General features: G+C 40.8%; 1 protein-coding gene across 1 annotated transcript in view; it reads right to left on the bottom strand.

Moving 5' to 3' along the window:
- Window positions 1-12,233, bottom strand: part of strbp (spermatid perinuclear RNA binding protein) — an 89,049-nt gene that overhangs the window by 8,211 nt on the left and 68,605 nt on the right. The window contains 7 exon segments of the mRNA XM_051938461.1: window positions 1,365-1,573; window positions 2,243-2,326; window positions 3,135-3,240; window positions 5,701-5,798; window positions 6,479-6,590; window positions 7,017-7,112; window positions 7,949-8,067. Coding sequence (XP_051794421.1) covers window positions 1,365-1,573; window positions 2,243-2,326; window positions 3,135-3,240; window positions 5,701-5,798; window positions 6,479-6,590; window positions 7,017-7,112; window positions 7,949-8,067 — 824 coding nt within the window.

A 12,233-nucleotide genomic window follows, 5' to 3' on the forward strand; every position in this document is an offset into this window, starting at 1 on the left:
TGAATGCATCTCTCTATACTAGAAGTTTGGACCTTGTACAAAAACTGCATCTACTACATTGCCGATTTTGCTTGTTGTTAAACAGGTGAGTTGATGGCATCGACGGAGTACATTTTAAATTAGGCATTAGACATAAGAAATAAGAAGGTAGAAATGGCAAAGCAAAGTAAAAATACAACATGATTATTCAAAGAAAGGACATTATCAGTCATGTATTTTGATCAGTCAGACATTTTGACAGCAAAAGAAAACAATCGAAATAGGAAAAAAAATTTTGGGAAAAAAACAAAGTTAACAACAAGAGCAAAAAAAAAAACACAGACAAAGGAAATCAACAAAACAAAAACAAACAAAACATATAAACCGACTAAAAGGACAACATTGTCTTACAATTTCTTCATGGTTCAAACAATATTTTCAAACTGGATTATTTATCACTGTCATTTATATTATTATCACTGTAGTAGTCTAGATGAATGACATTGTTTGCAATCAACCATGTGACATCTTTGCGTGAGAAGACAGTAAGAGTCAAGTAGTGCATTAATGATGATCAGAACACTGGACTACTCGCATAAGCAATGTTGCATCATACTGCGTGTATTTATGTGGCGAAGTCTATTGTAAATTACTCAACAGATACAGTACAGGCATCACAATACAGCAGCTGAATGGATTCGCGTAACTCTACTCTCAGTCCATGACAGCACACAGAGCAGCAAACAGTATCCGGGCAGAGAAGAAAAGCAGAGCGACAAGTTTTGACCCAAATAGGTGATTGTGTCACGACCACTGTGGTGGAAGAGTGTGTGAGAGAGAAAACAGGTGATAGAGAAAAAGACAGAAAGAGAGATCAAAAGGTGAGCACAGGGGAGAAAGAAAGTGAGTGAGAAGGAGAAGAGAAAAGAGGGACAGATAGGGAGAAAGAGCCTTTTATGGGAATGGAGCGGATAGCGGATTATCCCAGCTCTGTGCTCTGGAGAGCCTCTTTGTTCACAACCACTTTGGGATTACATGGATTTGCCCACCTCCATCTTTCCTGACACACACAAACACACACACACACACACACACACACACACACACACACACACACACACACACCAAAAGGCATACACAGACAAAAACATATTTGTAAATACACTGACGTTTGGCAGCAGTCGGAGCCTAGAAAGTTCCTCAGGGAGCCAAAAAAGATTCATCTCCTTTTTTGTGAGAGGGACATTTTTAATCTCTCTATTATGTGAATGTCCATAATGAACTGACACATAAATGAGACGATTAAAAGCATGTCAGACAGTCTAGCTATCCATTATTCTCCTGTCAGTGGCACATACAGGAGATGCATCACTCCAGTTCATTACCTTGACAGCAACGTGCAGCTTGGCGGTCTTCTTGGAGGATCCAGACGCTTCATAAATGGTTCCGTCCAAATCCACCGACATGGTGAAGACCGGAGCGTGAACCGGCCCCGACTGGGACAGCAGGCGATACTGCAGCCCCGGCCGGATCTGGTTCAATCGCATCAGGGCGTTCATTGGCTGGTTAGAGTCTATGGCTTTGCTGTCCAGAACTAAGGCAAAATATATGGGAGAGAGTCACAGCATAGAGTACAGTAAATTAGGGCAGATTTAATAATGTTTCATAAGGCGAAACTATTACCCAGCTGGAGTTGGACAGACTGGATAAATACGCAGATAATGTAGATAATAAATCACGGTTTCTAATGGTTTTCAGCACTCTGGCCAATAGTTTTCACAATGAATAAAGGTGCCTTTCCATTTTATTTCTTCTTAAATCATTTTCTTTCTGTTTGCCAATATCAAAAAATGCCTCTCTGCCTCCATTAGTTGTGGATCATCTTCTCCTTGTATGAAGAGAGAGCTGGGGATGGTTGGGTGGCCTACTAAAATTGTTAGCAATCAATACTATTGATGTGCCTCTAAGGGATGAAAGGAGGGTGGAGGGGAGAGAGAAAGACAAAGAAAGAGACAAGAAAAAATAGAGACCACAAGAAGAGAAGCAAGGCTTGTCTGTAGGCCAAGACAGAATATTACTACTTTCATCCCTGAGAGTCGAGCTGCTTTGTTTTAAATGTAAATAAAATAATTAAATGATGAATAAAACTGTAAGAATTCAATCATTTCCTTTGTTTCTGGCTTCAAGATGGAATTGGGGCCAGCAACCATAAAGAGCGTATGAAGAACGACATTATTGTGCCTCCTTTTCTTCCCTTTTGTACCTTTCCTCAGATTCCTCTTCATCTTCTTGATGAGGTCCTTGTCATCCATCGCTCCATCCTCATATGGCCTCTTCAGACCCAAGCCTAAAAGGGAGAGAGACATACTAATCAATCATGAGCTGTAAGAGATGCTCATGTGAACATACACAGAGGCACTTGTGCATGACAGAAACACAGGGAGGCAATGAGATAAACAGAACTGAACCGCAGAGCAGAAAACAGTCAAACAATGAGGAAGACATATAAGCTCCTTTCCTACATGCACCGTAATCTGCAAATGCTTTGGCAACTTTCCATGTCGGCATCGGGAGGTACCAAAATGCCTGAGTCGATTTTCCATGAAAGTCACTTTGGAAATCGAGATCTTATGAGATTTACGTGTCGTCTTCTATGAGAAAAAGTTAAAAAAATTACAGCAGGAAGCAACTTAAAGTAATTTCATCAAGGCTGCCGCGTCCTTGGTGTGACACTAGAGACAGTGCCCCCCCCAAAAGAACAGAGGTACAAAGAACATATCTCATCCTGGAAGGTGTTTTTGTGATGCTCGATGAATACACCTTATTGACGATGCTGGAAAAACACCTAATCCACCAACAAAGTTCATGTCAAGTGTAAAAGGATTGGACAAGCCCTCCTCTGACCCAGATACTGTAACTGAACCCGTCTTACAGTGTCCATGTGAGAAAAGAGGCCGACAGACGTGCCCTCAGACAGAGAGATTAACAGACAGAGTGAAAAACGAATACCTGCAGACTGAAAGCCCGAAAAGACGGATAATCAGGTACATGCAGACATGGACTGAAAGGCGGACGTGTGAATGAAAGATAGAGACACATGGAGGCTAACACAGGGGATAAGAGCTGAGCAGATAGGCAGCTGGACAGGTACACACCTTCTTTATCAGACCACGGATATTTCTGTGATGGTTTATTTGAGGGAAGAGGCTCCATCTCTAACACCTTGTAGATCTGTCCGAACGCCATGAGTCTGAGAGCATGCTGTTGAATTCCAAACACAGCACACACAAGGGGGGAAAAAAGGGAAAGCTGAGAAACATAAATCTATATAGACAGATCTGACATTCACATAATCACAACATGTGCTGCTCTAATAGCATTAAATGAGAACCCCAGAGTGTTAGTATTTAATGCCCTTCATTAAAGCTGGATCCTATATTCCCCATAATGCAACTTGAATGAGGGGTTTTTACCTTCTTTCTTTCTGTTAAAAAATTTACGTCTGAAGCTTAAACCGAGAGATTATTTTTACAGTTGAGCAGTATCCTCACAACAAATACACTGGATTTCATGTAAAAAATTGGTGGAGGGACCCATTAATCCAATGTAAATTAATAAAATTTGAGTCTAAATATCATCCAGGGACATTTTACTCTTCAACTGAATCGCTTTTAAATTACGAATGCAAAGAAGGCTTTTCATCCAGCCTCCACGCTATGATTACTCACTTTTAGTCTACGCTTTGCAGTTTTCTACACACAGCTGAGACAGAAAAAGACACGCACAGACATGCTTTCAAATATTCCGTTTTAACAACAGTCTCATGTCTATTTCAAGATCGGACGCTCATTAGAAATGTGCATTTGTTCTTAAATTCTGTTGGGGAGCATCAAATCTGATGCAACGCCACATCAATAAGGCAGGACAAAGCAGAAGAAAGAGCTGCAATATTCAGGCTGATGTAGGGACATTCATCTTCACAAATGGAAGAAGATCTTATTCAAACTCAAGCCTATGGGCAAACCTGCACATATATAAGTACACAGAGATTTCTAAATAGAGCTGTGACGATTTGCTATTATTCAACTGGTTGTAAGATTTCAAATTAATTGTTAATCAATTAGTTGTAAAATATTAAATCAGCTGTCTACTATTCTAATAGCGGATTATCTGGTTTGAGTTATGCTTCAAGTAATTGTTCTTAAATTTGAATAATTCTGTTTTATTTAACTATTCTATGACAGTAAACTGAATAACTGTGAACAAAACAAGACATGTGAGGACATCATCCTCAGCTGTAAGATTTCTAATTAATTGTTACTCAGTTAGTTGTAAAAAATTAAATCGACTGTCAGCTATTCTGACAATGGACTGTCTGATTCGAGTTATTCTTAAAGTAATTGTTCCGAAATTTGAATCATTCCGTTGTTGTTTTTTACTCCTCTATGACAGTAAACTGAACAGATGTGAACAAAACAAGACGTGAGGACGTCATCCTTGGCTGCAAGATCTCAAATTTATTGTTAATCAATTAGTTGTAAAGCACTCAATCAATTTTCAACTGCATTGATGATGGATTGTCTGGTTTGAACTAATCTAAAAGTAATCATTCTTAAATTTGAATGATTGTGGGTTTTTTTTTACTCCTCTATGAGAGTAAACTGAACAAAACAAGACAGGTAAGGACATCATCGTTGCCATCAAGACTTCATTGCTTAATTGTCAACTATTCTGAAAATGGATTATAAACGTAGCTTGAGTTATTCTTGAAGTAACCGCTCCTAAATTTGAATAATTCTGCTTGTTTTTAAGTCCTCTATGACAGTAATCTGAATATATGTGAACAAAACAAGACATGCGAGGACATCATTCTTGGCTTTGGAAAACACTGATCAACATTCATCACCATTTTTATTTAATCAATAAACTGTTAAAGTAACAGATTGATCAACAATGGAATTGATCCAGAAGGTGCAGCCCAGCTTCTAAAAACAAAAAAAACACCATCTTATTATCTTGCAACACACACCATAAAACATTACCACAGAGACCTTGTTTCAACTTTCCCACTTCACCTTGAATGACATCAGCAGACACAATGACGACTAAGTGTTAATACACACCTATCATTCTCAATCTGCTGTACACGTGCACACGAGAAGAAACGTAGTCAAATGGCACACAGCGGCTCTGCTAATATAAATCCATTAGGGAGGTAGAGTGTCTCAGATATTCATGACGCCTGGTGTAGCTCATTGACAGAACAGCTCCCCCTCTCCTATCTGCTCTTGTATCTGCTCCAATACAATTATCCCCATTGACATTCCAGCCTCGTTCAGGCTGCCTTCAAAGGAAATGGACGGCAGGATTCACTAAGCCATGCGGCTCAGAGGCTGCCCTGCTCACTCGAGTGTGTGTGTGTGAGGAAGGACATGACAGCGCACACGCACACAGTGCATGCACACAAATACTGTCCTCGGGGTGTCAGAGATGGATTTATGGCTGGCAGTGGCAACAGTTTCCCACACCAATCATTAAAATGCAGCACGGTACGCGCTCGTAAGTGTGCGCGTGCATGCAGATGGTGCGGTTGGGGTGGTGATGGGGTCTTCCTGTCTGGTAATAGGCGTGTTGCTTACTGATTCCCACACACTGACAGCTCGGGGCAAGTAGGGTTGGGTGATAACAACACTCTCTTTACGCTGCATTGTGTGTGTGTACCTGTGCGCTGTAGGTAATGGCCTCAGCCTGCTGGTCGGTCATGTTGGCGAGTGTGTTTGTTGGCTCTTTCTCACATGGGTCGTGTAAACCTGGACCACCTGGGGGATGTGACAGAAGATGACACACAAACACACACAAAGTCAGTTGTTGTCATTTTAGGTGCTGACACTGCAGCTCAGCAACATTTAATTAGCCTTCACTGCCCTGACATAGGTGACAGTGAAAATCCAGACAATTAAAGTGACAGAGACAAACCCAATCTTCACCTGTAATTGCACCACAATTGTTTTAAATTTGAATACTGCAGGTGTATAAATATTCCACTGTGGCATACATTTTCTTCCCCGTGAATTAAACATGAGATGTGTTTATTTGCATTTTGTTGAGCTCTTTTTAAAAAAAATAAAAAATAAAAATGCTCCATTCTAAAGCAGGATGTTAGTAAAACAAAACTCAGCTTTATGCAAAGACATTTTTCCCCAAGGATGCATAACATTTTGCGAAGAAGCCATTCAGCTGCCTCTAATTAAGATGCTCTCGTAATGATGACCTGCCTCAGACAGCTGTGCTCTGCTGGGTCATCGATAATGACTCGACCTCTCTTACAGAAACGGCTCAAGAAATTTGCCGAGCAGAGCCGCGATGTATCGGCTCATCTACCCAAACGGAGCGTGTCCCGGAGCTCTGCCCATCGGCAATGCGAAGAATTTACATTAAAACACACACGCTCGTCTGTTCATTCTTGAATCCCAAGCATCCGCCACATATAACACCACACCTGGTAGCAGTATGCCGGAGGCCAGGCACTCCATGACTCGACGCAGAGCTTCTCCTGCCCCGAGAGGTCTGTTGCAGGTGGCGATGGCCTTCTCACAGATCAGCTCTAAGGGCTGCGGCAACATGAAAAGGCAACAACAAAGAAAATGAGGTTCTGTGCCATTTATAGGTATTCACCACCTTCACACAAAACTTACTTATGGGAAATTAAACTGACAGAAATTAAACTTGGTGGAAAACGTGGACTGACAACACATTTATCACCATCTGTTACCACAACTTTTAATTTACATAATATGCTCTCTAAACTCAATTCAACTCGTGCTATAGTCCTTCAGAATAAAAAAGCCTCCAGCTCATTTAAGTAGCTCAGTGACTTTCAATACATACATGGTTATTAAATTATAGTTGGGGCGTGGAGGGCATTAAAAATAACAACATCACAGTAAAATGTACAAAAGTTCAAGGGGGCTGAACACTTTCCTTTCATTTTACAAGATTAACACTCAAACACAGGTAATTACAGCAAAAAGACTCACCCATCCCTTGAGAGGTTCCCAGATGGAGTGTCTATTGCACATGTCTCTTAGTATCCTGAGAACGATAACGCAGGACTTGAGTCCGTTCACTCGAGCCTGAGAGGAACGGAGATGGAAGCGAGAAGGACGATTAAAAAGGCAGACGGAGGAACAAACTGAGTGCAGAAGAAACGGTATTTGTGCAAACACATACAGATAACAGCCTGCTTTTACAACACAAAGCCACAGTCACTATGAAGTGATTTTATCTGTCTAAAACTCTGCGTGAGCTCCCCACAGACAGGAAACACTTAAAGACACATTTACTACAGTTAAGATATTTAATTTAGCTTACTGAAACTATTTCTCTCGAATTCTCTTTGTGTTTTGTCTCGCTCTGCAGAACAAATGTACATTCTGAACGATGTCTTGTTTTGTTTTAGTTTTTTTTTCAGTAAGATAAGTGAGTCGGGAGATAGATGGGGCAGGGTATGGGAGGAGAATCAAAAGGGAAGCATTGACATACTGTACAGAGCAGGCAGGTTCACATAATAGCCAAAAAGAAAAACAAGTATCAACCATTGCTTTTGTAGCTTTACGATGTTTCTTACATTCACCCTTTTCTAGTTCATATATAGATTTACATTTAGTACAATACTGCATATAAGAAAAATACACTTTGGGTGATCGACATAATCGTCATTTTTGGAATCAATGTGTAATTTATTGTATATAATTATATGTGCATTAATATATCAAATTATCTGTAATAGTGCCAACATATAAATTCAAATGCATGTCAGTAAAACGTGCAAATTTGCTTGATTAGTCTAAATTGAGTGGGCACATTAAGCGCCACAGTGTCAGCTGACAGTGAGCGTATTTCCCTCTGGGTGAATCGTCAGGCTACAATAAGCATCGGGCAGGAAGACAGGAAGTGAGTGGGTGCCGACCTGGAACCACTTGGCGTGTCGCAGCGCTGCCAGGGCCAACAGACATCTGTGTCTATCCAGCACCTCCCCCTCCTCCTCCTCCTCCTCAGCCTCCACTCTGTGCGCAGCAGCACCCAACACTGCCACAAAACAATAACAACCCGATATAGAGAACGTAAAACACACACACATCAAGTCATGAGTGTGTGTGTTTGAGTATTGCGTGTGTGAATGTGCGCAGACACACGGGAAAAAAAGGGGCGCGTGAAAGCGTACATACACACACACATGCATGGATATTTCGGTTACATACAAGGCGCTTTTCATGCCATAAAGTCGTTCTCTCCTTGCAGGAAGTGCTCGCTCTGTGTACAGTTCACGGATCTGTGATGAATGCTCAGAAAGGCGTACTCACTCTTTAAAACAGTGTGTCATTTTCAACACTTTGTTAACTGCTTCACATGGATATCGTGGATCCCTCCGACACACACGTGTTGAAAATCACACACTCTATTCAATAGTAGTTTGTACATCCATCCAGTTACTGACAAATCGGTGAAAGGAAGAGCAACTGGGGTCACAAGGGAAGAAGCAACTTTGTGGGATGGAGAGCCCCCCACAGGCATACACCAAACAAATACCTAAGGAGTGTTTGATTTACTGTGTGCGGGCACTGTCGGGGCACATCCGCTTGTTGCATTGTGCCCAGCAAGATAAATCAATCTCTCCTTCATGTATTTGAAGAGGATTTTATTTATTTTGATCCAGTCTGCACCAGGCAGGAGTCAAAATAGGAGTTTGTTTTTCTTCTGGATTACTTAAGGTGCACTTGATTTCACAGGCTCATAGAGAAATGGTGCAGAGAAAGCGGTTCAACATTCTGTCTGGGCAAACACAGAATCAAGCGCTCCTAAAGTAGAACTGAAAAGAAAAAAAAGAAAAACCTGAAATAGTTTGACCCAGTCTGAGACAAACACAACACAAGAGGGATCAAGGCAGGGTTTAGTCAGAGCATCGTGGTTGGTAAAGAGGAGCATTCTTATACGTTTTTTTTATGTACGCGTTTGATTCACGCTGCCCGACACACCGGCCTGGTTGAGTTATAACGGTAAAGTCTACGATGTGCAAGGCAAGCTGAATCAAACGCATCTGTGTATGAATGAGTGCAGTTACATGGAGTTTCCAAAGAGGGTTTATTATATGCAGGAGCTACTGGAGATGAAATAAAACAAACTAAGAGAGCCTTTTGGTCTCTGTGAAAACACTACTAGGTAACTATTTTCCTCATCACTCTCCCGTAAAAAGAAAATCCTTTCCTCAAGAGACATTAAGCCGAAATGTCAAATGTGTCCAATGCGCAGCGGCATGAGAACATCCTTCTCACATTATCCTCAAAATGCAGTGTAGCTCCTTATCTGTCTGGAGCATGCAGTGGTGTGTGTTTCCGTGTGATGGTGAATCTTAAGGTCTGTTAGAGTTGTCCCAGCTGCATTTGCTCTGCTGCTAGTGGATCATTACAGTCTTTCTCTTCTCACTTGTCCTCCCACTGTTCTCTGAAACGCTCTGCTGGCCGCTCCCTCACTCAGCGCTCTTCTTTTATCATTATCTCAGTCTGCGTTACTGATGCCGTCTTGTCCCTCGGTCTCATTTGAAAAATTCCCTTTGCTATCGTGTCTCCTCTAATTTCCTGTCACAGGACCCTCCCCGCCTGTGTGACTGCACAAAGCAAGTGAGCTGTATCAGTGTGTAAAAAGCACGCATGCATGCTAAATGTGTGCATAGACAACCTATTTTCAATAAAATATTTACCTGTTGTATAAATATTTAACTTTTGAAACATACAAAATCAAACGCAGCACCCCTAGTTCACAAGGTGGTTGACTGAAGTAGCAGAAAAAGTTACCAAATGGAAGAATTACCATTTTAAATCAATGTATTGATTATGTGACATCAAATCAGAAGGCATTATTGATTCATCTAACAGTACTCAAACAGCTAGAGCTTACTGAAACATTCAAGAGTGAGTGAGCTCTGCGTTGTGTGTGTTTGTGTTTCTTTAGGAGACATTTTAACTTTAGATTACGCTGAGGAGGCACTGACATTGGACAGCCCTGCTGATGTTTCTGCCTGATGATGCATGTGTTGATGTGCAAAAGTATTAGACCTTGCCTTTTAAAATACGATCCTCATAAATCTGAGCAATTAGATATCCAGCGTGACAGGTATTTGTATCCGTCAGGTACAAAATATGACCCTGTGTGTGTGGCTTCTCCTACCGGTTGACTGAACATGTGTGCCAGCCCGTGTGCTCCTCTTAGCGTGTTAGAGAGAAAATATGAGCGGTCCTTTCCATCTTGCTGAGGCATGTGAGAATGATGTAAGGCTGACCTTCGTACTATCTTTCATCTCTCTCTGAGACTTGAGTGTCTAGTTGGATGGGAGCCACAGGATGGATGGGCAGCTTGCTACTGCTTGGTTATTGATTTCTCTGGCCTGCTGGCCTTGCTTCCCTTTCCCACCTCCCACAACTAATTATAACCAGTTCCTGCTACCCATGAAAACAGGGGATTGGGGACAGATTGTTAGCAGACTGAATGCCAGACAGTTCCTGCATGTCTCCACTGTGGTCTGTGTCCTACACTTTGCTTTACTCTGTTACATGTCGCTAAGCAACTTTTTGGAGTAAATGGAGCATGTAGGAGCAGCTTACTTTCCCAGTTTCCTCATGATAGTGCAAAAAATGTCTGCAGCTACAGTGGAAGATTGACGTGAGATAAAGATTCCTTGACCTCACTTTTTTCCTGTCTTCTTTTTTTTCTGTCAAAGTTTGGCTTTCAAACTGTGCTACCAGCTATTATTAAGGGACTACACGACAGTGCAGGGAGATCCAGTTGGGTTTGAGGTCAGTGCATCAGAGAATCATACAGAAACTAAACTGACAGAATGCAGCGATTCATTTTGTTTTTTTGCTTTTTTTGTGTGTACAGTTTGTTTTGTAAGATATTTGGCCATTTGCCTCTGTTTGATTGAAGACACTTGATTCTGGCTGTCTATAAGAACTGGGACATCTCAACTGGGGAAATCAAAATTTAAGAGTTTGATTCCACACTGTTTACACTTACTTTCTGACATAACAGACACGGATTTACAGTATTTGTAGCATCATATTTTAATTCAAGATAGCTAAGAAGGCAATTTAAAATGTCTTTGCTTTGTGGCGTACTTAATAAAGTATAAAATTATGCTTTCAATAGTTTGAGCAAATTTACACAGTCTCATCTTCTCGTGTTGAGAATTGCTGCAGAGTATTATTCTCGTTTAAGCCACAATGTTACAGTACTTCTACAGTTCAAAATGTCTGCTGTACATTCACTCACAAAGAGTCTCTGTTGTCATCTCACTGCTAGCTTTGTTACACTGGCTTCTTGTGAAATTCAGGACTGATTTTACATTCCTTTACTCCACTCATTACTTTGAAGGGGCTACAGAGTTTGGTTCCACCATAAATCAGGGAGCTGCTGATAACTTATTGGTCCACAAGGCCTTTCAGGAGCTCCTGGTGATTGCGTCATCCAAACTTCAAGACTTACGGTGACTGAACATTTCTGTTGTGGCTCTTAGATTATGATCTCTCTCTGAGGGCTACAACATTATTAATGGTTCCTCACCTTGATTTAACTTGACATTTATTTATTTTTTGCTTGAATTTGGAGTACTTTGTTTTGGAGTTGCTTTTTCATCTTGGGGGACTGTAAGCACTTTGTCTACTTTTGAGTTCTGTATAAAGTTCTACATAAATAAAGACTTATTTATTTCATATTCACATATTGGATAGTTGACAGGAACAGATTAGACACATTGTAGTCATATATATAAAGCAGGTTATCTAAAGAGAATGACTTAAAATGAACTAAAAACAGACCAGTTATCTGCTTTCATCTGAGAAAGACTTTTTGTGTCCAATTTAAATAAAGGGTATGTGAAAACGACATTATTCTTTTACTTCAGCTACTCATAACACAGGTACATTTTTTCAGTAGATACTTTCATAGTCTAACTCAAGCAGTTATTTTTGTTTTTTGCTGTACTAGTACTTTAGAAAGTATCAGCACTCTCCCTTGAGTGCAGTTTTTGTCTATTCTACCCACCTCTGCCTGTATCTGTCTTGTCCTGTGTCAGCATCAGTGGATGAGGTCAAACCTCTTGTTTGAGAAACACAAAAAAACATCTGAGTTCTATAATAACATACACATTTCATATATATTCAGTTGATTGTGTGCGTGCTGGGGTGTTACCTCAGAAACCA

This window comes from Acanthochromis polyacanthus, chromosome 18 (genome assembly GCF_021347895.1).
Source record: "Acanthochromis polyacanthus isolate Apoly-LR-REF ecotype Palm Island chromosome 18, KAUST_Apoly_ChrSc, whole genome shotgun sequence".
Classification (NCBI taxonomy): Eukaryota; Metazoa; Chordata; class Actinopteri; family Pomacentridae; genus Acanthochromis; species Acanthochromis polyacanthus.